The sequence below is a fragment of the Bos taurus genome, chromosome 29, assembly GCF_002263795.3.
Source record: "Bos taurus isolate L1 Dominette 01449 registration number 42190680 breed Hereford chromosome 29, ARS-UCD2.0, whole genome shotgun sequence".
Taxonomy (NCBI): domain Eukaryota; kingdom Metazoa; phylum Chordata; class Mammalia; order Artiodactyla; family Bovidae; genus Bos; species Bos taurus.
The window spans coordinates 26,975,281-27,001,316 of record NC_037356.1 but is presented as its reverse complement, the minus strand read 5'-3'; the positions used below and the strand labels follow the sequence as shown (position 1 = coordinate 27,001,316).

The 26,036-nt window shown below is 39.0% G+C and overlaps 2 protein-coding genes and 1 long non-coding RNA gene across 3 annotated transcripts in view; 1 reads left to right on the top strand and 2 right to left on the bottom strand.

Moving 5' to 3' along the window:
• LOC132344231 (uncharacterized) overlaps positions 1–25,443 on the top strand; it is a 61,348-nt gene extending 35,905 nt beyond the window's left edge. The window contains exon 4 of the long non-coding RNA XR_009493408.1: positions 25,296–25,443. This is a non-coding gene — a long non-coding RNA (uncharacterized lncRNA). The remainder of the gene's footprint in view (positions 1–25,295) is intronic.
• Positions 8,993–9,925, bottom strand: OR10D3 (olfactory receptor family 10 subfamily D member 3). Its single transcript, XM_002699133.1, has one exon. The coding sequence runs from the start codon at positions 9,923–9,925 to the stop codon at positions 8,993–8,995; it is 933 nt and encodes a 310-aa protein (XP_002699179.1).
• On the bottom strand, positions 20,091–21,143 carry OR10AI1 (olfactory receptor family 10 subfamily AI member 1). Its single transcript, XM_002699132.1, has one exon. It carries the CDS (start codon positions 21,141–21,143, stop codon positions 20,091–20,093), a length of 1,053 nt encoding a protein of 350 aa, XP_002699178.1.
• Positions 25,444–26,036: the final 593 nt, after the last annotated feature.

Below are 26,036 nucleotides of genomic sequence, written 5' to 3'. Positions count from 1 at the left end.
AAAGAGGAGGGGGAAGACATATAGTTTCACAGAAAAAAAAAAAAACATTATTCCCAAGGAAAGGCAATGCCAACATTAAAATTTTAGTTTTGCCATTGACTGGTGAAAATTTTATCACAGTTTCATACTATTCCATAGGCCACAAGTAATAAATCACCAGATTAAGTATTTTAAATAGCTGTTGCATTCATCACTCAGTATAAGTAAGTTTCCAATGGGCTGGTAATACTTAGAATCAATTGGCTACAGCTTCCTTTAATTCCTTTCTACATGAGTGTAGACTTGACTTTGAAACCATAATACTTGGAGTCTATCTATTGGGTTTATTTTAGCTGTAAATATTTATCTTAATAATGTATCTTTTTTTGTGGTTCTGGATCTGAACAATTCCTACCTATCCTGAACACAGTCCCACTGCCATGGTTGAACATTCGTATCCTTCTAAAATTCATGTGCTGAAATCCTAACTCCTAAAGTAATGGTATCAGTTAGTGGGGCCTTAGGTAGATGATTAGGTCATAAGGGAAAAGCTGTTGTGTGTCAGTTGCTCAGTCATGTCTGACTGTTTGTGACCCCATGGACTGTAGCCCTCCAGGCTCCTCTGCCCATGGAGGTCGATTCCCGACCCAGGAATTGAACCCAGGTCTCCTGCATTGCAGGCAGATTCTTTACTGTCTGAGCCACCAGGGAAATCCTATTTTTAGTGTCATTATGAAAGAGATTCTAGAGAGTTCCTTTGTTTTTTCCACCATAGGGGACACAGTCAAAAATGGCCGTTTATGGACCAGGAAGCAGGCTCTCACCAGACACCAAATCTGCTGATGCCTTGATCCCGGACTTTTCAGCCTCCAGATTGTGGAGAGATAGTGTTTAAGCACCCAGCCTATGGTATTGTTGTTCCAGGAACCTGTATAAGTTGACACTAATAAATTATATTCTGGATAAACACATTATTTCAGATTACAATCAAGTCTGGCTGGACCAGAATACATTACATTTGGTAAAGTTTGTTTATCTGATATAGTGTTCACTGAATATAGAATATGTCTCAGAGAGTAATCTATTTACAATCCCAAGTTATTTGTGAGCATCCTTCTTTGGCACCTGGTTTAAGAGCCAAGAATATCTACCTTATACTTTTCCAACCTCATAGGTCTATTTTGAGAATAAAAGCAGATGATTTGTGTAGAGTAACTTTGCAAACCACAAATGACTATGCACACATTTGGGTTTATTATCATCATTTATAAGAAGGCCAGAGATACCAGTGATGTGCAACTCTTGGATTTAAATTAGGGACCTTATTAGACCAAATCTGATACTCTTCCAGTTATTATTTGAGTTCTACTTTCTAAGTCCTTCTATCCTGGTTCATATGATCCTTTTGAAGCCCTTTAATTGTCTTCTACATTAACTGATTTTGTGCCAATGGCCAGGGGACAGTCTATTGATATAGGAAAAGAAGACATGAGGAGTATCACCAACACAGGGAGAAAAGGACCTTACGCCGGGTTTCCCTGCTGGCTCAGCTGGTAGAGAATCCACCTGCAATGCGGGAGACCTGGGTTCTATCCCTGGGCTGGGAAGATCCCCTGGAGGAGGGAATGACTACCCACTCCAGCATTCTGGCCTGGAGAATTCCATGGACTATACAGAGTCACAAAGGGTCGGACATGACTGAGCGACTTTCACTTTCACTTTCCACCATAAACAGAGACTGGCTTTGGTACCACCCTTCCCAGAGCTTTCTACTTGAGAAATATGAGGAGAAATTGAAAACAGTCAAGAGAACTTCTATGACCACCAGCTGTAGCACCTGTTAATTTGGTACTGAAGTTACATATATATAAAGAGAGATGCATATGTATATGTCTCTGTTTTCCTGGATTGTATACTTTTACAGAACTAGAATAAATTTTATTTTCATCTTTTTTCAGTATCTAAAAAACAGCTTATAAGATATGGATCAGAATATTATCTATAGCCCTTGAAGGGAAATTAAACATCTCTGACTCTGCTTAATGACTAAACTATTATTTGGTCTTGTTTATTTTCCTTTGCTTCTGCATTCCTCACTTCTCTGATTAAATTTATTCTTCTATTATAGTTTTTATACAGGCAAAAGGCAGACAGAGGACATGGGGGGTAGGACCATAGGTCCCTGCTCTGTCAGTATTTTGTCTTCAATTTTTCATTTTGTCTTAAAATATTACAAAAAATATGTATTAGTGAAGCAGGAAAAGTGCAGTCCCATTAGTATCATTTCTCTAGGCCCTTGGGTGAAGTTGGAAACCACCAAGGTACTCTTGGATATTTTTTGTAGGATATCCACTCCCCATTAACAGAGCCTTTGGGATGTTTCTGAAATTCAGCAGAAGGTGAATTCGCCAGGCTCAATGCAAACAATAGTGTAGCTGAGAAAAAGGCTGTGAGCTTCTAGAATAAAGGTTGTAGTCCAGATCAGGTGAGGAATAAACACTGGGAAAGTAGCATCCATCTCTTTCATGGTCCAGGGAATTTCCTCATGAAGGGGATGGAGACCACAGGCGACAGAGGTGGCATGGGGTCGATGTTTGCTTGGAGACAGAGCTTTGTCTCCAGCTCTTGCTCATTTTTTTATATCCTTGGTCTTCTCTCCTCTTTGCAAGTTTCCTCAGATTAGATATAATCAAAGTTTCCAGTGCCTTCATTTATAGCGCCTGCCCTCCTTTTATTTTGGAAAAAGACACAGAGAAAGATGTAACACTTCTAATTTCTGGGTGGCCCTCCTTGCTTTTCTGTTACTGTGTTGGATCCTAATTGGTGTGCCCCTTCATATCTCACTATAGGGCCAGAGTGAGGTAAACACCCCACTGACCACTTGGGTTACCATTTCCTTCATAAGGGTTGAAAAAAAAAAAAAATGTCCTTATCTAGGTTCTTTATCTTCTTGTGTTTGCATAGATAAAGATAAGCAATCCTATTTAGTGCCTTACCTATTCTCAACAGGAAAGATCCCTAAGTATTTGGTAAAGATTTTCTCATTAAGAGGAAAAAGCCTCAGCTTCATAACCTAGTCCTATTATATTCTAGCTATGTGAACTTGAGCAAGAAATTTATTTTTTATCAAGCCCTGGAAATTCATTAATACAATTGAGATAATAATACAACTGTCACAAGATTGTTGTAAGGAATAAATGAGGTCATTTTGTATAGCATTTTGCATATTATCTGACAAACAGTAAGGGCTCTATAAATAATGATCTTCATACTACTGAACCAAAGACAGGAATGTGAGGCACAAATGAGTGAAGAGACTATTGAAAACAATTATATACAGATAGTCCCCAACTTACAACTGTTTGACTTTTTTTTTTACTTTCTGGTGATGCAAAAGCCATATGCATTCAGTACAAACCTTATTTCTAATTTTGAATTTTGATCTTTCCCTGGATTCACTATGTGTGGTAGGATATTCTCTCATGATGCTAGACAGCAGCCATGAGCCCAAGCTCCCAGTCAACCATAGGATCATGAAGATAAACAGCTGATACACCTACGACCATTCTGCACACAAACAACCATTCTTGTTTCTCACCTGCAATACAGTATTCTGTAAATTACTTGACCTATTCAACACTGTTTAAAAGTAAGTTTTATATTAGATGATTTTGCCCAACTGTAGGCTACTGTAAGTTTTCTGAGCATGTTTGAAATATACTAGGCTAAGGTATGATTTTTGGTAGGTCAGGTGTACTAAATGCATTTTTTACTTAAATTTTCAACATATAAGCTCATTAGAATGTAATCTGAAGTTAAAGAATATATGTACATGATATTTCGAAGGTTTCAGAAAGTTTGGGGAGGAGACTTTCCCATTAGGAATCACTTCTAAGAATTCTCAGGAGGGCATTTTATGAAGCTGAACTTATTTTCTATCAGACTGAATCAGGAGATATTCTAACTGGAATTTTAATAGTATGGTGCTTAAGCGAGAGGTACAAAGGGTTAAGATAAAATTATGAGTAATCCAGGCACTGAGTATGATAGATTCCATGAAACCCACCCTTCCCGTCTATAACATTTCATATCTAATCAGTGCCTTCTGAAAACTTCTGTGTAGCCATTTGTGGACAAAAGTAGATATCGCTGATATAGATCAAATAGTAAAGAGGTTACATGAGACCAAGTATATAATAATATATAGGAAAAAGAGAATTGTCTGAGAGGTATTTAAGTGAACTCTGGGACTTTAACTAGTACAAGCTCAAGTAAAGGTCGAAGAGGTAAGGTCAACATTTGGGCGCTGGAAAAAAGACAATTATACCTTTAAAGTTATGGTAGAAGAAAATTATGTACACCATGGTGCTTAGTTCTGGAAGGTACCATGAATGTTCTATATTCCAGAGGCTTTCAAACTTTTATCAATGGAATTTTCTCAGAAATACAATATATAAAGTAGACAAAAGGGAAGTTTTCATTATACTTAATACAAAGCCTTAGAATAAATTCGCTAGAGTCTCAGGACTCCTGGAATCATGCTTGGAAAACCACTGGCTCAGTCTAATAATATGACCTGATAAAGTGACTGTTTTATCACATTAATAGGCTTCCCAGGTGCTGCTAGCGGTAAAGAACTGGCCTGCCATTGTTGGAGACATAGAGATGTGGGTTCGATCCCAGGGTTGGGAAGATCCCCTAGAGGAGGAAACGGCAACCCACTCCAGTCTTCTTGCCTGGAGAATCCTATGGACAGAGGACCCCGGCGGGATGCAGTCCATAGGGTCACAGAGTTGACACGACTGAAGCAACACAGCACAGCACAACACGGCACCACAAAAACAATCACACTATTGGCAGGTAGTGAAACATATACATGTAATCTACAATGCTAGTCATAAAGCTTTTCACTTTCCTTTCACAGTTGAGCTAATTTTAGTTGCCTGAGAACCCACAGGCATGAGGAAATCATGGGATAAAGAAGAGAACATCCTTGCTAGCACACGTATTCCCTTCTTACGCAGTAAAGGAGGAAAAATAAAAACTTTATTTTTTATTCAGTCTGTTAATACTAAAAAGGATAAGACCCTATCAAGTTCTTTTTTATTCAGTCTGTTAATACTAAAAAGGATAAGATCCTATCAAGTTCTTATTCAGTATTTAAAATCACATTTTTCTATTTATTCCCTCGCTTCAAAGCCTTGGTCTCACACATAGTTTCAGTTCAGTGTAGTCACTTCGATGTGTTCTACTCTTTGTGACCCCATGGACTGAAGCACGCCAGGCCTCTCTGTCCATCACCAACTCCCGGAGTTTACTCAAACTCATGCCCATTGAGTCAGTGTGCCATTCAACCATCTCCTCCTCTGTTGTCCCCTTCTCCTTCTACTTTCGATCTTTCCCATCATCAGGGTCTTTTCAAATGAGTCAGCTCTTTGCATCAGGTGGCCAAAATATTGGAGTTTCAGCTTCAACATCAGACCTTCCAAAAGATATTCAGGACTAATCTTCTTTAGGATGGACAGTTTGGATCTCCTTGCAGTCCAAGGGACTCTCAAGAGTCTTCTCCAAAACCACAGTTCTAAAGCATCAATTCTTCGGTGTTCAGCTTTCTTTATAGCCCAACTCTCACATCCATCATGACTACTGGAAAAGCCATAGCTTTGACTAGATGAAACTTTGTTGGCAAAGTAATGTTTCTGCTTTTTAAAAAGCAGTCTAGGTTGGTCATAACTTTTCTTCCAAGGAGCAAACATCTTTTAATTTCATGGCTGCAGTTACCATCTGCAGTGATTTTGGAGGCCCAAAAAATGAAGTCTGACACTGTTTCCCCATCTATTTGCCATGAAGTGATAGGACCAGATGCCACAATCTTAGTTTTCTGAATATTGACTTTTAAGCCAACATTTTCACTCTCCTGTTTCATTTTCATCAAGAGGCTCTTTAGTTCTTCTCCACTTTCTGCCATAAGGGTGGTGTCATTTGAATATCTGAAATTATTGATATTTCTTCTGGCAATCTTGATTCCAGCTTGTGCTTCTTCCAGCCCAGCATTTCTCATGATGTACTCTGCATATAAGTTCAATAAACAGAGTGACAATATACAGCCTTGATGTACTCCTCTCCCAGTTTGGTACCAGCCTGTTGTTCCATGTCCACTTCTAACTGTTGCTTCCTGACCTGCATACAGATTTCTCAGGAGGCAGGTCAGGTGCTCTGGTCTTCCCATCTCTTGAAGAATTTTCCACAGTTTGTTGTGATTCACACAGTCAAAACCTTTGGCATAATCAATAAAGCAGAAGTAGATGTTTTTCTGGAACTCTCTTCCTTTTTCGATGATCCAACAGATGTTGGCAATTTGATCTCTAGTTCCTCTGCCTTTTCTAAACCCAGTTTGAACATCAGGAAGTTCACAGTTCATGTATTGCTGAAGCCTGGCTTGGAGAATTTTGAGCATTACTTTACTAGCCTGTGAGATGAGTGCAATTGTGCAGTAGTTTGAGCATTCTTTGGCATTGCCTTTCTTTGGGATTGGAATGAAAACTGACCTTTTCCAGTCCTGTGGCCACTGCTGAGTTTTCCAAACTTGCTGGCATATTGAGTGCAGCACTTTCACAGCATCATCTTTCAGGATTTGAAATAGCTCAACTGGAATTCCATCACCTCCACTAGCTTTGTTCATAGTGATGCTTCCTAAGGCCCACTTGACTTCACATTTCAGGATGTCTGATTCTAGTTGAGTGATGACACCATCATGAATATCTGGATCATGAAGATCTTTTTTGTACAATTCTTCTGTGTACTCTTGCCACCTCTTCTTAATATCTTCTGTTTCTTTAGGTCCATACCATTTCGGTCCTTTATTGTACCCATCTTTGCATGAAAATTTCCCTTGGTATCTCTAATTTTCTTGAAGAGCTCTCTAGTCTTTCCCATTCTATTCTTTTCCTCTATTTCTTTGCACTGATTGCTGAGGAAGACTTTCTTATCTCTCCTTGCTATTTTTGGAACTCTGAATTCAAATGGGTATATCTTTCCTTTTCTCCTTTGCCTTTCACTTCTCTTCTTTTCAAAGCTATTTGTAAGCCCTCCTCAGACAACCATTTTGTCTTTTTTGCATTTCTTTTTCTTGGGGATGGTCTTGATTGCTGCCTCCTGTACAATGTCACACACCTCCATCCATAGTTCTTCAGGCATCTATTAGGTCTAATCCCTTGAATCTATTTCTCGCTTTCACTGTATAATCATAAGGGATTTGGCTTAGATCATACCTGAATGGTCTAGTGGTTTTCCCTACTTTCTTCAATTTAAGTCTGAATTTGGCGATAAGGAGTTCATGATCTGAGCCACAGTCAGCTCCTGGTCTCTTTTTGCTGGCTCTATAGAGCTTCTCCATCTTTGGCTGCAAAGAATACAATCAATCTGATTTCGGTATTGACCATCTGGTGATGTCCATGTGTAGAGTCTTCTTTTGTGTTGTTGGAAGAGAGTGTTTGCTATGACCAGTGCATTCTCTTGGCAAAACTCTGTTAGCCTTTGCCCTGCTTCATTTTGTACTCCAAGGTCAAATTTGCCTGTTACTCCAGGTATCTCTTGACTTCCTACTTTTGCATTCCAGTCCCCTATAATGAAAAGGACATCTTCTTTGGGCATTAGTTCTAAAAGGTCTTGTAGGTTTTCATAAAACCATTCAGCTTCAGCTTCTTCAGCATTACTGGTCGGAGCATAGACTTGGATTACTGTGATATTGAATGGATTGCCTTGGGAATGAACAGAGATCGTTCTGTAATTTTTGAGATTGCATTTTGGACTATTTTGTTGATGGCTGCTTCATTTCTTCTAAGGGGTTCCTGCCCACAGTAGTAGATATAATGGTCCTCTGAGTTAAATTCACCCATTCCAGTCCATTTTAGTTTGCTGCTTCCTAAAATGTTGATGTTCACTCTTGCCGTCTCCTGTTTGACCAGTTCCAATTTGCCTTGATTTATGGCCCTAACATTCCAGGTTCCTATGCAATATTGCTCTTTACAACATCAGACTTTGCTTCTATCACCAGTCACATCCACAACTGGGTGTTGTTTTTGCTTTGGCTCCATCCCTTCATTCTTTCTGGATTTATTTCTTCACTAATCTCCAGTAGCTGGAGAAGGCAATGGCACCCCACTCCAGTACTCTTGCCTGGAAAATCACGTGAACGGAGGAGCCTGGTGGGCTGCAGTCCATGGGGTCACTAAGAGTCGGACACGACTGAGCGACTTCACTTTTCACTTTAATGCATTGCAGAAGGAAATGGCAACCCACTCCAGTGTTCTTGCTTGGAGAATCCCAGGGACAGCGGAGCCTGGTGGGCTGCCGTCTGTGGGGTCGCACAGAGTCGGACACGACTGAAGTGACTTAGCAGCAGCAGCAGCAGCAATCTCCAGTAAGCATGCTGGACACCTGCCAACCTGGGGAGTTCATCTTTCACTGTCCTATCTCACAAAAAGTTTAGCAGGAAATAAAGTAGAAAAGGTAGGAAAAGTGCAATGGCAAAGGCAATCTTCCTTCCTTTTAGTGGGAAGAGATTCTCCACAGAAGGAAAGCAAAATAACAAGACTATACTATTTTGAGGGTTTCTCTGGTGCTCAGTGGTAAGTAATCTGCTTGCGAATACAGGGGAAGTGGGTTCAATTCCTAGGTTGAGAAGATCCTCTGGAGAAGGAACTGGCAACCCACCCCAGTTTTCTTGCCTGGAGAATCCCATGGACAGAGGAGCCAGGCGGGTTACAGTCCATGGGGTCAAAGAGTCAGGCATGACTTAGTGACTGAATAACAAAAACATGCTATTCTGAAGCTATGAGGAGGGGCTTAGGTAGTACAAGAAAATAAAACAGACAAAATGATGACATATTTTGACATACCCATCCACAGCATTCAGCATGAGCTGAAAAGACACATGTAAGAATTCCAGAGAAAAATTTCGCATATTGAGCCAGAAAGAATTCCACATCATCAACCCTTCCAGCCATTCTTTTTAAATCACAAGAACATGGTTTGTCCTGTGCAATACTTTTTTCAGAGCCGTTTTTACTTCTTTATTCCTCAAGGTGTAGATTAAAGGGTTCAGCATTGGTCCCACCAGATTCATCAGAATTTGCACCACGGTTCCTAGCATGGGGTTAGGTGTGGGCTGCAGGTAGACGGTAATGATGTGTCCATAGGCACAGAGGATGGCGATGAGATGGGCACTGCAGGTGGAGAAGGCCCGGTGACGGCCCTCAGCTGATGGAATCCGCAAGATGGAGATGATGATCCGAGTATAAGACACAAGGATTAGGAGAAAGCAGACTAGAGATACTAGGCCAACGTTAGTGAAACTCACCCTCTGGGCCAAGGATGTATCAGCACAGGCCAAGGGTAAGAGTGCTGGAATATCACAAAAGAAGTGAGCCACTTCATTGGGACCACAGTACGGCAGGGTGAAGGTAAGCAAAGTCAGGACGCTGGAATGGACACATCCTAGCAGCCACGTCCCCACAGCCAAGGCCACGCAGACTCTAGGGCTCATGATGACTGCGTACCGCAGAGGGTGACAGATGGCAGTGAAGCGGTCATAGGCCATCACGGTGTACAAGAAACAGTCGATGCTGCCGAGGAAATGGAAGAAGAAGAGCTGGGAGACACAGTCCTTGTAGGAAATGCGTGGGCTCAGGCCCATGAGGTAGAGCAGCATTTTAGGACAGGTCACAGAGGAGAAACTCATATCAAACACAGACAAATTCCCCAGGAAAAAATACATGGGTGTGTGAAGGCTATTGGAAGAAAGAACAGTTACAAGGATCGACATGTTTCCCAGCAGGGTGCAGGCATAGAAGGGCAAGAACAGGACAAAGAGTAGAGTCTCCAGCCCCTCCGTGTGCGGGATTCCCAACAGGATGAACTCAGTCACCTCAGAGCAGTTCTTCATCTCCGTGAATGTCAGTCCTGTGGAAGGAAACGGAAGCAGAGAATGTAGAAGAATGTCCTGATTTGATGTCAGCAGACAATGTACTGGAGAAATGAAATATGTGAGGGAAATTACAGGGTTTTGATTCAAAGTTAAGGAAATACTATATCTAAGCCAAATTACAGAGCATTTAACCTGGAATGCAGCTACCATAGCAAAACGTCATAGTTTTTATACCAAATATTTTTATCATACTGATTCTAAATGCAAATATCCTTTATTAAAACACTACTTTTAATGTTGGAGCAAGGCTTTTAAAGAGAAGGGTGATGCCCATACAAATATGCTCCCTCAGAGTGGAGAAAGCCTCAAAAACAGACAAAGGCTCTTTAATGTCTCTAGTATGAAACTTGAGAATCACTATATTTGTGAGCCACTGCTGGTGACAAAATTACATTTTATCTGTTTTCTGGTGAGACCTAGGGTTGAACCTCATAACAGTTTGAAACGCTTACTCAACATGATCTCAGTTCATTTAATCCTCCCAGTAACCCTTTGAGATAAATGTATAGAAAAGGAAATTTCTGAACATTAGGAAGAGTGAACGACTTGCCTAATTTGAGGTTACTATACATGGCAGACCTAGGTACTTAAATCTTTTTTTTTCCCCCTGACATAAGTCTTTCCACTGTGTGCACTTGTGATGGACTGTGGCGTTACTGACCTTGTCAAATTTTGTCCTTCACCTCCGTGTTGTTTATGTTTTTCCTTTTGATGTCACCAGGCTCCAAAAATGCTCCCAGTTCTCTTTAGTAAACAATGTAAACCAGCTTGTCTCTCCATGAAACACCACCACACACACACACACACATACACATTTAAATATAAAGTCTAGAAGAATTAATACTTTTTGACATGTACTGCTATACCCTCGGTGCAGAAAACAGTGACCAGCACAGAGTAGGTTCTTAATAAAGATCTGATGAATGAGATGATGAAACGACTCCATGAATAACTGGAAAGGAAATCATTCAGTTGTTTTGTCTTGTACAAGGACTTACATGACACTATCAGATGTTAGTCTTCCTAAACAACCATGTAAAGAAGCTTGATCATATACCTGTTTCTTTTTTGCACCATCCTCTGAATAGTTGAAGTTTCTCTGTTACCTATATGGCATCTGAACCCAAGAAGAAGCTTTGCTTTGTGCTGTAAAAGATGACCCAAGACAAGAGCTACATAATCTGTATGTGAGTGCATGCTAAGTCGCTTCAGTCTTGTACGACTCTTTGTGACCCCATGAACTGTAGCCCGCCAGGCTCCTCTGTCCGTAGGATTCTTCAGACAAGAATACTGGAGTAGGTTACTGTGCCCTCTTCCAGGGGATCTTCCTGACCTGGGGATCAAAACTGCATCTCCTGTGGCTCCTGCATTGCAGGTGGATTCTTTACTGTTGAGCCACCTGGAAAGCCGACATAATCTGTAGTCTAAAAAAAAAAATAAAATAAAAATAAGACCTGGATATCTTATTAAGAGAGTCACACAGAAGGAAAGAACTGGACTGAAGGTGTCCAGGGATAGGCTCATCTAAGTGTCCAATCTTTTAATTATTTTGAATGAAGACCAAAGCCCTAGTTGTAAAGGAAGATTTGGAGTTGGTGAGCCAATATCATGAGGTAAATGACAAACCAAGCAATCAGTGTTCTATTCTTAGCCACAACTTTCTGTTCGTTTCCTGGACTTTGAGACCATTTGTAAACCAGGGACTCCAAATTCTCCTTTCCACTGGATACCTGAGGAAGAAAAGAGGACTTAAAAAGAGAGAGATGAGGGTGGCACTTACATGACTAGCAAGGAGGAAGTTTCATCCCTGTAGTATTTGTCTCTCTAGGATATGTCACCCAAGTTTGCTTCTGACATCATACCATAAGCCAGGATCAGGGATCTCCTCTCATAATCTGGAAAGTTCTTTCTTCTTAGTGAAATAAACTCAGATTAAGTGACAGAAAGCTGAAAGTCCCTCTGCCTTCTGCAAAGATCTCTTGCAAAACACTAATAGCAACATTGTTTTCTCATAGTGAAAATTTAAAAGCTCTTGAAGCCCTTGGGGAACCCCATTCCTGAATGAATCCTGTTTTGCAGGGGTTGTTGAGAAAAGGGAGTAATTAGAAGTGAGTGATGATAACTCCCCTGTGACATTACTGTGATGTGAACAAGATAGAGCCATATCTATATTTTCTACTTCTGTGAATGACCTGGGGAAGTTAGAGAAAAGCTAAGATGTACAGCTCAACCTTAGGACATATGTAGAAACCATTTCCCCAGTTTCAGGGTATACTTTTAGAATAGCAACCATATATCTCAGGCTTTTAACTATCTAATTTCATATACTTTATCTCAGTTTCTCTTTAGCCCATATACTTTTCTATGATATTTTAGTTTGGAAATATAATTTCCGATATCAGATTCTCCTAAAAGCAGAATTCTCAATTGGCAAAGTTGACTTCCCTGAATGAGGAATTGTTCTCCACATGACTTTCCCAGAATTCTATTAATGTATCGATCAGCAAATATTTATTAGTAATTTATACTACTATGTCCAACTAAGCACAAAACATGTTTGCTGAGTCTGGAACTTCTCTTACTTAACAGAAGTCAATAAACTTGACTCTTGAACACAAATGTTGGAAATGTGAGAACTGATATTTTATGTGGCAGAGAGCTACCTAATTTTCAAAGAACTAAAATAAATAAAAGCATAAACTAATGAAATAAAGAAAACCAAAAGCAAAAAGATGAATGATGCTAAATTTTGACCTTCTTAAAATACTAAGAAAATAGATATACTGCTGCAAAGATTATTACTGAAAAAAACACCATATGGGTTAAGATTGATCAATCTCAAAAGCAAGTTTGATGGGAATAAGGGCAATCACGTTAGTCTTTTTAAACAATTTTTTTTAATTTTATTTTATTTTTAAACTTTACAATATTGTATTAGTTTTGCCCAACATCGAAATGAATCCACCACAGGTATACCCGTGCTCCCCATCCTGAACCCTCCTCCCTCCCCATACCCTCCCTCTGGGCCGTCCCAGTGCACCAGCCCCAAGTTTTAAAACCAGAAAAAAAAAATAGTATATTGTTTATATGCACTCATAGTGGCAAATCCATAAATAAAAGGAAGGTATTTTCTTAACAAAAATTCAGCAGTCTAACAACTGCTGAGAAGATGAGGATGACAAAATTACACAAAGGGAACTTCTAGATTAAGTTCTATATCCTGTACTGGCTGAAAAGCTCCCACGAATTTACTAATATTCTTTTTTTATTATTATTATTTATTTATTTATTTTTACTTTACAATATTGTATTGTTTTGCCATACATTGACATGAATCCACCATGGGCGTACACGTGTTCCCCATCCTGAACCCCCTCCCACCCGCATCCCCATCCCATCCCTCTGGGTCATCCCAGTGCACCAGCCCCAAGCACCCTGTATCATGCATTGAACCTGGACTGACAATTCATTTCACATATGATAATTTAAAGATGTTCCACAAGGAAAACAATTTTAAAAACTGTAATAAATGAAAAATGTTATTAATTTTAAATAATATATGAAACATATACATGTATATATTTCTAACCACTAAAGAATGTACCCTATTAAGTTATCTTGAATTGATTATGGAAAACAACAAATAATTTATAACCACATTTTTTTCATGCCTTATTATGCTATGTTTGGCTAGTTTACCAAACATGTACAAAAAGTACAGACTAAAATGCCATTGAGTATTAGGACATATACATGGACAAAAACAGTTTTTAAAACCCACTGCCTAAATTTTAACACTTCATGCTTTAAATTTTTAAAAAGTAATGTTAAAAAGTGAAGGATTCAGTCTTTTATTTGTAAACACTTATCAGCTATTTTAAAAACCAAGGGCAAAGTCTATATCCTCAGGAAAAGAAACAAAACCTTTGTTTTAATTGTTGCTATATATCTTACAGTTGATTTTAAACCAGGGACCAAAATTTGATGAGATGAGTATAATATCCGAAGTTCAACGTGAGCCAAATATGTTATTTATGTCAATCCATCTATCTTCTGTAAACGGCAACCCACTCCGATATTCTTGCTTGGAAAAACCCCATAAACAGAGGAGCCTGGCCGGCTATCGTCCATAGGATTGCAGAGAGTCAGAAACAACAGCAACTGAGCACGCACACATTTACCCTCTGTATTAGTTTGAATCTCAGTATCATTTTTCCTCATGCCTTGTCTTTTTAACCATTAGTCCAATGTGAATATAATTACATATAAACAGTTAAGACAAACAATTTAAAGATACAGTGGGTAATCAATTGTTATTTTTGCACAATATCAACAAATCAGGCTTTCCCAAGCCTCAGAAAGTAAAGAATCTGAGGGCAATTCAGGAGACACAGGAGACTCCAGTTCAATCCCTGGGTGGAAGATCCCCTGGAGGAAGAAATGGCAACCCATTCCAATATTCTTGCCTGGAAAATTCCATGGACAGAGGAGCCTGGCTGGCTACAGTCCATGAGGTTAGAGAGAGCCGGACTCAACTGAGCGACTAAGCACACACATCAACAAATCAGTGACCAAATCGTGAACATATAGTCTCATAGCCTCAAATTGCTGCTCTTGTTTATTCAAGCCACACACAGAGGCTTTCAAAGCTTTTATTTAGGGGAAAATGCATTAAAATACTCTTGTTAACTCATTAAAAAAAAAAAAAACACATATTGGAAAAAAGTAACACCTTTGCTCTCCTTACTGATATGAAGTGCAAGGATCATTTCCAGGAAATCTCTGTGGGTTTTGAAACCCTCAATTTGAAAAGGCTGCTGAATAATTTAGAATATACTCTGTGAAACCTAGAATGCATTCCAGTGCTTCTGGGCCAAGAATGACACTCTTTCCAAGCAGATCATTCTGTAATAATTATCTCTTCCATTTAAAGCCTACCTCCTTGAGTTTTCTAGCAAATATTCCTTGTTTTACTCTTTGCACATTACCAATAGAATCTAACCCTTTTTTCATTCAGCATCCCATTACAAATTTGAGATCCTTGGTTATATCTGCTTTCTCTTTGTCTAAACAGTCTAATTTCCAACAACCGTTTCTCATATACCTTGCTCTTTTGGCTTTCTGACATTTCTGCATCTGGTTTGTCAATAGCCCCCTAGTGATTTTAGACTTGACTTAGTCAAGTACTTTAGAGTTAGTATTTCAGGTATAATAACATTTAGATTGTGCCTTGGATATAAGACTGCTCAATAAACGTCTATTGAACAAATAGATGACTTCTTTCTTCCACCTTTTGTATTTCTTTGTGTTGGACTAAAGTTGCTATTCATGTCTGGAAATTCATTCTACCTCCCCCATACACATTCTCTAGTTGAACAGTGACAGCTCCTATCTTGCTCTTAGTACTTCATTTCCTGGAGGTTTGTCTTTTCAGACCACATCTCTTTGCTAGCACACTCTTACATCTTAAACCGGTGTTTTCCTTTCCCCAAGAGAAGGCGCTTTCATGAAGAAGTCATTGCTGAGAGAGTGATATCTGCCTTCACAATTCAATCTGTTTTTTACATTTACTTGTTCTCAGTTTTCATATCCCTTGTTTCTATTGCTATCCTTCTAATAACATCATTTTTTTTTTAATCAGAGAAAAAAATGTCTTGTCTAAACCAGGTTCAGATTGCCAACCTGCAACATGTACCTCTGACTTATCAAAGGGTGAGAGCCAACAAGGAGAAAGTGAGACACAGAGGGACAAATTTGAGACTGTTTTGTAAAAGGACTAAAGATTTTCCTTCCTGTGATTAACCTTGGATGCTCTGAGTTTTGATATAGTAAGACACATTGAACAAACACATGAAAAGATGCTCAACATCACTCATTATCAGAGAAATGCAAATCAAAACCACTATGAGGTACCATTTCACACCAGTCAGAATGGCTGCGATCCAAAAGTCTACAAGTAAAAAATGCTGGAGAGGATGTGGAGAAAAGGGAACCCTCTTACACTGTTGGTGGGAATGCAAACTAGTACAGCCACTATGGAGAACAGTGTGGAGATTCCTTAAAAAACTGGAAATAGAACTGCCTTATGATCCAGCAATCCCACTGCTGGGCATACACACTGAGGAAACCAGAATTGAAAGAGACACGTGTACCCCAATGTTCATCACAGCACTGTTTATAATAGCCAGGACATGGAAGCAACCTAGATGTCCATCAGCAGATGAATGGATAAGAAAGCAGTGGTACATGTACACAACAGAGTATTACTCAGCCATTAAAAAGAATACATTTGAATCAGTTCTAATGAGGTGGATGAAACTGGAGCTTATTCTACAGAGTGAAGTAAGCCATAAAGAAAAACACCAATACAGTATACTACCGCATATATATGGAATTTAGAAAGATGGTAACAATAACCCTGTATACGAGACAGCAAAAGAGACACTGATGTATAGAACAGTCTTTTGAACTCTGTGGGAGAGGGAGAGGGTGGGATGATTTGGGAGAATGGCATTGAAATATGTATAATATCATATATGAAACGAGTCGCCAATCCAGATTCAATGCACAATACTGGATGCTTGGGGCTGGTGCACTGCGACGACCCAGAGGGATGGTATGGGGAGGGAGGAGGGAGGAGGGTTCAGGATGGGGAACACATGTATGCCTGTGGCGGATTCATTTCGATATATGGCAGAACCAATACTATATTGTAAAATTTAAAAATAAAATAAAATTTAAAAATAAATAAAAGACAGATTGATACCTTTCAATTTCATATTCTAGGACTTGTTGGATGACATCCTTTACTCAATACTACCTATGGCATGTACTAGAGGAAACAGAAGGTACGACGAACACAGTGTTGTTAGTGGGAAAATAAGCAACTGTACTAAGAAGGGATTTTAATACTTATAAAATGTGACATCATAGAATATTAGGAAGAATTAGAAATGCTGTCAAAGTTTCTCCACTATTAGTTCATTTGAAACAGTATGTTCTAGGAGATGTAAGGCAATGGTCCCTCTCAGGAGATGAAAGTAACAGATTTAAGAAAAAAAACAACCTCTATAAATAAAAAATTCAATGGACTTGAGAACAGATGTGAGGATAAAGCCTGACAACTCCCAATTGTCCCAAGTTCCTCTCAGTATTATTTTTCCATATACAGGCAACTTTTCTTAAGTCATTCTTTTAGTTTTCTTACTTCTTAGACTAGACACCAAGATTTCAGATGGATAGTTCTTTTCTTGGTGATTCAGACAGTAAAGAATCTGCCTGCAATATAGGAGACTAGGGTCAATCGTGAGGTCGGGAAGATCCCTTGGAGAAGAAATGGTAACCCACTCCAGTATTCTTGCCTGGAGAATTCTATGGACAGAGGAGCCTGGTGAGTTACAGTCCACGGGGTCACAACGAGGTGGATACAACTGAACAACTAACACTTTCAATCCTTTTCCAAACCTCTGTTGAATAATCACAAAAATAGAAGGTAAGAATACACAAATGTATCAATATATAAAATTAATATCAATTTAAGAGTAATAATCACACAGACTTCTACCCATGCCACAAGAACCATGGTTAATGACAATCTTTCTAGAAAAGGTCAAAATCAGAAGTTGGTGTGATCTTGCCAGTGTGTCTATAACAGTTGGATTCTGTCCTTTGGAAGAAACTTGTATTTTATATTTTAACAGAGGAGAATTAGGAATGGCAAAAGAGGAGCTCCAGTATACTAAGCCCCTGTTAATTTATTTTTTTGACCACTCTGCACAACATGTGGTATCTTAGTTCCCCAACCAAGGATCAAACCCATATCCCCTGTATAAGAAGTACAGAGTCTTAACCAGTGGTTCACCAGGGAAGTCTCTCCAATATACTATAATAGTAGTTTAGTCACCAAGTTGTGTTCAATTCTTGTGACCCCATGGACTGTATCCTGCCAGGCTCCTCTGTCCATGGGATTCTCCAGGCAAGAATACTGGAGTGGGTTGCTGTTTGCTTCTCCAGGAGATCTTCCTGACCCAGGCATTGAACCCGGGTCTCCTGCATTGTAGACAGATTTTTTACCGACTGAGCTACAAGGAAAGCCCCCTCCAATATACTAGCCACTTTAAATATTGTATTTAAAGTGGCTAGTATTTTTGTTGGATCTGCTTTTATGTGGAAATGGGAAAAAAAGAACTTGGCCCAATATCACTAGAAAGAAGGCTTTATCTATATCTTTCTATCTGCTCAGGCTGAGGCCGGCTCGAGTTGCCTGTACCACCTAATAACACAGTTTGCTCAGTTAGTTAAACAAGAACTTACACAGGTTCCCAGAATACATGGAGTGTGAATAAAACATGCAAAGTCCATGGTCCCAATGAGAGAACTATCTTTACTTCTCAGCTCCCTCTCAGCTCCCTCAGAGGGGCTGGTCACACTGCTGAATAAATATAGTAACACACATGAACACACACACATATTGTGTCCTTTACCATTGAGCATGGAGTCTAAAAACTAAAGGTTCCAGGAGGAGATTCACGCTGTTGACAACTCTGCTAAACTGAGATAAAATAATCCTATCTTGTGACAAAACTTGGTAGTCATTTCAACAGAATATTCCAAGGTGCCCACCCAGTCACCTTTGGGGCTTTAGAGCTGGGATGCTAATGGAGTGGTTGATACCAACAGAGGGAAGCTGAGCAATTTCTGAGGTAAACATAAATTGCTTTTATAAGCAACAGTAATGACCTCTATGCATCTTCCCTGTAGCTCAGACGATAAAGAATCTGCCTGCAATGCAGGAGACTCGGGTTCAATCCCTGGGTCGGGAAGATCCTCTGGAGAAGGAAATGGCAATCCACTCCAGTATTCTTGCCTGGAGAATTCCATGGACTGGAATTCTGGAGCCTGGCAGGCCACAGTCCGTGGGATCGCAAAGAGTCGGACATGACTGAGTGACTAACACTACTACTACTAATGACCTCTATGACCTTCAAGCCTCAGAAAACTGGCCACAAACCATTTCTAGTACCAAGACCAAAGATATCAGTACATTTCTAGGCATTGTTGCTGTTGTCTAATCTTTAAATTATGTCTAATCTGTGCAGCCCCATGGACTGTAGCCTGCCAAACTCCTCTGTCCATGGGATTTCCCAGACAAGAGTACTGAAGTAGGTTGCCATTTCCTTCTCCAGGGGATCATCCTGACCCAGAGACTGAACCTGCATCTCCTGATTGGAAGATACATTCTTTACCACTGAGCCACCTGGGAAGCCCATTATTTTTGGCACTGTTTGTTGTTCAGTCACTAAGTCATGTCGGGCTCTCTGCAACCCCATGGTCTGCAGCACACCAGGCTTCCCTGTCCCTCACTGTCTCCTGGAGTTTGCTTAAACCCATGTCCATTGATTCGGTGATGCTATCCAACATCTCATCCTCTGTCACCCCTTTCTTCTCCTGCCCTCAATCTTTCCCAGCATCAGGGTTTCTCTCCTCTGTATCAGGTGGCCAAACTTTAGCATGGGTTATACTCAGATGAGCCTGTAGTGATAACAGGTCTCACTGAGATGCTGTGTGCTCCCTGTGTTCCTGACACCCATCCCTTCCTTGACCATCTTTGATCAATAGTTCAGCTTGTGCCCTGGTAGGACTCAGCCCACATCAAAGTCCAGTCTTGAAGCACTATCAACGTAGCCTTGAAAAAAAACTGATTTCAAATTCAAGTAACCTCTGACAGAGATCAGCAAACTATGGCTTGTGGGGAATATCTTGCCTGTAGCCTATTTGTGTAAATGGAATTTCACTGGATCAAGCCTTCTCTTTTTTCATTCATTTGTGTTTATTCATTCATTCTATGCCTGTTTTCATGCTACCATAGCAGAATCTTGTATTTGTGATAGAGACCCTCTGGTTCCCAAAGCCTAAAATACATACTATCTGGACCTTTAGAAAAAATATTTGCTGATGCCTGGTCTCTGAGATGGGGGAAATGCCACCAGTTTGGATCAGCTAGAGTTGCTTCCCCATTTCTCTTTATTGCAAAAAGATCTTTACAACAGTCATAGATATATTTTAAAAATTAACTTAATATACAAATGAGGAGGGGAAAAAAATCAGCTTTACCCACAAGTGACTAGTGACCTCCTTCTGAAACCATCTGGCCCCCAACCAGTTTCTTCAGGGCGCCCTTGACATCTTTGTTTCTCAAAGTATAGATTGTGGGGTTCAGCATGGGAGTGATTACACTTGCAAAGATTTGCACTGGAGTGACCAGCACCTCACTCAAAGACGGCTGGGTATAGACAAGAGCACAGGGCCCAAAGAACAGAGTGACCACAGAGAGGTGGGAGGCACAGGTGGACGCCGCCTTGTGCCGCCCCTCAGCCGAGCGCATCTTTAGCACTGCAGTGATGATGCGCAAGTAGGAGCAAACAATGAGGAGGAAACAGATCATGGGAATGAGGCCAATGTTGGTGAAGCTCACCGTCTCAATGACGAGTGTGTTACTACAGGCCAATTTGACAACAGGAAAGATGTCGCAGAAGAAATAATCTATCTCATTAGACCCACAGTATGGCAATTGGAAGGTCAGTGTAGTGAGACTTGTGGCGTGGAAAGAGCTAATAGCCCAGGTGCCAGCCACCAGCAGGGCACACGCCCGACGGTTCATGATGATGGCATAACGCAGCGGGTGGCAGATTGCAGCAAATCGGTCATACACCATCACCGTGTAGAGCAGAGACTCCGTGCAGCCTAGGAAGTGGTAAAAGAAGACCTGGGACATGCAGCCATCCAGGGAGATGACCCGGCTCTTCACCAGCAGGTTGGCCAACATCTTTGGGGTGCTCACAGAAGAGAAACCAATGTCCAGCACAGAGAGGTTACAAAGAAAGAAATACATAGGAGTGTGGAGGCGGGAATCAGACACCACAGCTAGCAGGATAAGCAGATTTCCTAGCAGAGTGCAGGCGTAGAAGATGAAGAACACCACAAACAGCACAACTTCTTGCCCCTGGGTTCGAGGGATGCCCAACAGGATGAACTCTTTAACCAAAGTGTGATTCCTTATCTCTGTAAAAGTTAGATTTTTGTCCTGGAAAGAGGGGAAGTGACAGTAAGTTAATGACCCACAGCACCAAAATCCGCAGCTTGCTACCAATAGATTCATAAAAGGAAAGACGATCATAGGTTCTATTCATGGAAGGATAATGCTTATTGTGACTGAGACATCAAGAATAGCAAATACCCCAGAAGGAGGTGCCGTCTCTGAGGTGAGGACTGAAGGCAGGCTGGTATATGGACAGACATTGTTTTATTATTATCAGAGAGAGAGGAGCAAGTGACAAAGAGAGTAGAAGCCTTGAAAACTGATGAAGGGAAAAAAAAAAAAGGAAAGGGAAGGAAAACAGAGTAGAGAAAAGAAAAGGAAAAAATGAGGCATGTTTATAGTTTACAGAGAATTTTTATGACCATTCTCGAGTTAAGCCTTAATAGAGTCTGATAAGGGAAGATCCTCTGGAGAAGGAAATGGCAACCCACTCCAGTATTCTTGCCTGGGAAATCCCACTGGCAGAGGAGCCTGGTGGGCTACAGTCCATAGGGTCACAAAGAATGGAACACGACTGAGTGACTAAACAATAACAGAGTCGTATATATAAGATAGGAATAATATTTCTATTTCATAGATGATGAAATTATGATTCAGAGAGATTAAGTAACTTGTTGAATTTCTCATATATAACTCATGGAAGATCCAGAATTAGACTCCAAGGATTCTAAATCCATTATACCGTAATTGGAAAAGAAGAAAAATAATTATGGAAATGCAGATAAGATAAAATATTATTGTATTTTCTAAACTGAGAGGACAAGACAATGTGGCTTGGTCATTCATTTTTTTAAATTTAGATTTCTCCATAAACACCCTTGCCAAGTTGTCACTGAGTCCCTCCTTTCCAATTTTTGTCTCACTATGCTCTTCCTGTCTATTATTGTTAAACATTGCAGACAGTTATACAATGAGAGCTGTTACCCTGCATTCCTTATTCTATTTCTGTCAGTGCACTTATACATTTCATGAACTTTCAAAGCAACTTTGAGAACACTGTGATCTGAAATTGAATTATTCACATGTGAAGCTAAAAAGACGTTTTCACACTGGTTTCTGTTATTTAGTGCTGAAAACATTTTTTATGTCTTTTTTTATGAAAACACAGGTTCCTACATATATAATTTATAGGTGTCCAGTTTTATAGTTTTAGTATTCACCCATCACCCAAGCCTATCAAAACATCTTTGTGTATTTGGACTGTCATCAAAAATACACAATACACTGTATTCTTTCCAGCATGCCCTTCCTTTAATCATAAGGTGTTGTATAGTGTCCACATTTTCATCTACATCCATATGGAAGATATTGGTAAAAGAAACTGCCTAAAATGGCAGTAAGTTTTTCTTTACTAAAATATTTGGATATATTATGTATCCTATTTCTGATCTAAGTAGGGAAGATATATGGATCAACTTTTATAATTCTTTCAATTTAACTAAATTTGAGTATTCTAACTGGCATTGCACAAATGTACATACAAAACATTTTCAAAAACTATGGATAAAGTAAATCACTGAAAATAAAGAATATTTCATAACATTCTGGAGAGGTTTTTTTGTATTCTCTAAAAGAGATTCAGAAATAACAAATTTCATGAACTATCTGAAATAGGATACTTTTTGCTCCCGAAGCAACCATATGAAATCAGATGAACTTAACATCCTAAACAGTTTTTTTTTTTTAATATGCAAAGGGAAAGCAACTTTTAAGAGTAAAATCAAGACTAACATGCGTGATGAGTCAGAAATTAATCAGAAAAACAGATTATTAACTTTAAGGGATCCATCTTACACACATCCTTCAGCTTTTTTTCTTCATTGCCTCAGGGAATAATAAGATATCTAAAATTTTATGATAAAATAAATCATAAAAGTTTATTTAGACCATGCCTTTTTTAGATAACATGTTTTGATTTTTTTTATTGAAGTTTTGAATAAAAAGAATACATTCTATTGATTCTATTGATCCAAGAGCAGAAAGGGGACAGTTTTCAAATCAGAAAAGAGAAATTATAACACGCAATAAAACAACATTAGCAAATGTTTAGACATTGAAAAAACCCTCATTCCTATAATGCTAAATTATTCTCTTAATTCAACATGGTGGATGGTAGTGCTATTCAATGAAATATGGAACTAAGTGAATTATAGAATGAAAATCTATTTTTAAGGTAAATAATATAATTGTTCCTGTATCTATTGACTTTGAGGAACCTATGGACCAAGTAATGATGATGTCCAAAGTGGAGTTGAATGCATGACTCTGAAACCAAAGAGAAGTTCAGGGCTAAAGATGTAACCAAAAAATGGAAGATTGCTCCTTGCATTTAGGAAAATATAGATGAGTACAAAATATAGAACACAAGAGAGGAACTGGGAGCACTTGAGAAGTCTAGGGAATTATGAGTCCTGTCTTCATTCCTTCCCCTCACCACTCCTCACATTATTATCTGATTTCAACGTACTGCTAAAAATCAGTAAATTAAATAAATAATAACTAATAATCAGCCCTTTATATACATTAACATATTTAATCCTCTTAACAACCATCTGTAGTAGTTGTATTATTATTCCCCATTTACAGAAGAGTAAATGGAATAATAATTTGCCACATTACTTACGATTGAAAATGAAAGTGCCTCAGAAGAGTAAACTGCATAATAGAAGATTAAATAATTTGCCACATTACGTATGATTACCAGATAGTAATTTCTGACACTCTCTCTCCCCGCCAAAATAGAGATCTGGTGAGGTGTTTGCTAAGCATGAGTCACCTGATTACAGTTGGTCTATAATTATTTCTGAATTTTTAAAAGTCTCAGTCCAGGTTTCATGTTGGTGAAAAAGAAGCCTAATACAGTTGTAAGGCTGTAAAATGAGTCAGAAAATAAAATGGATAGAAAAAGGACTATCAGGCTGTGTTTACTCTGTGTATAATAGCATTGACGTGAATACCAGGAAATGACATACCAAGCAATGTCAGTCATTTGAATGACTCTCCAGGGACAAGAACACTGTAAATATATTAAAGTGGTTATTTTAAATTTCTTCTCTCAATTCATGAGAACAGTTAGGCCAGCGAACAATTTAACAATCCAGGAGCCCAAATCGTAATGTTCTAATGAATAATTCTATGGCACAATTCCTTAACTGTAAACATATCTTTATTATCATCATACAAAGGAGAGCCATAGAGCTGACATATACTATAACTAATGCAGAGTAAATCCTACGTGGCTAAACCTGGAAGGAGACAAAAAGACGAACTCAGTTTGTGTCTCGAATCGTAAATGAAAAAATAAAGATCAAGAGAGGACAAAAACGCCCAATGTCTTAGATTCAGGATTAGAATTTAGGTCCAGGGTATGTTGTGGTTAATCTGAATCAGTTCTACCTAATCCCTTGACATCATTTTCACCATGTCATATCAGGGGGACGGGGAGGGAGATACACACAGACATACACACACAGACACATATTTTTTTCTGGGAAAATGTCCATAAGTATTTTTGGGTTCTTAAAAGGGGTCACAGCCATCAAAATGATGAGCAATCACTACTTAGACTAAACTAGAAAAATGACACATAATGTCTATGACTGAGCAGGTTAAGAACTAAGGTGAAACAAATATATTTGTGTTTATATTCCATAACAAAGACTGAAAATGTCTTAGCATCTACTTAAAGCAAATGGGGAAAAAATAGAATAAGGAAGTTACATGGCAGAAAGGGCAGATAGGAGTGAGAAAGTGATAGGAAAAGATACAGGGAAAAAGAAAGGAAACTATATGTTATAATAAACATGTAGGCTTATACCATCATAAAAACAGAGTTGTGGTCCAGGTCAGTACAGTTTTACATTTCTCTGTTCTTCTGGTGCCTCTTATGGACGCTTTTATGGTCACCTTGTCAAGAAAGGATACAAACTGGCTTGATCCTGGGGTCTTTAGGCTTGTGGTGTGGCTGTGGTTCTGTGCTTGAGCTGGTCAGGGTCTGTGCAAATAGATTCCCAATCTAGAGCTCATTGAATCATTGATCCTTTCTCTAGGCTCTAAAACCTCCTCAAGAGTGGGTATCAGAGGCTTAAATAGAACTGGCATCTCTAAACAACCAGATTCCATGAAGTCTGTTTTAAGTCCCTAAGGCTTACAGACAACATCATTTTCTCCCTAATTAGTTTAAGGAATCTAATACTGTTTTTGTTTTGTTTTGTTTTGTTTTTCAATGAGATGTAGCCAATTGGTCTCTGTATTGAAGATGATGAAACTTTTGCCAAGGACCATTCTGGAAGAGCTACCAGATATGCTGGAAAACATTCAACTTATTATCTATGAAAAGTAAAGACCTAATCCTACATTAAAGTTTTCATTCCTGACATTTAAAGTCTCAATGGTTGGTTCTTCCTCAGAACACTTATAGTACCTCAGAACAATTATAGTTCATAATTGCTGCTTGGTACTTAAAGTGTAAGATTTTGAACCATAACATCTGGGTTTAAATCCTGACCACACAATGACTGGTGTGTGAGAATGAACAAGTTACTCAAATTGTCTGATGATCACCAAATTTCTTTATCTGTAAACCTGAGATGATAATACCTCTCACATTATAGTCTTATGAATTTCACATGAGATAATGTATGTGCAAATTTGATTTTGAATTGTAAATCTTTCTGTAAATATTAAGAATTAGCACTATTTTAATTATTTTCACTTAATTAGTATGATTAAAAGTGGCTGGAATAATGTGTTAAAAGGACCTAGACTATTGACTTTTTAATAACAAATTTCTTGAGATATAATTCACACATCATAAAACCTACCATTTAAAGTATACAGTTCTTTTTAATGGCTGAGTAATACTCCATTGTGTATATGTACCATAGCTTTCTTATCCATTCATCTGCTGATGGACATCTAGGTTGCTATTACTCAGCCATTAAAAAGAATACATTTGAATCAGTCCTAATG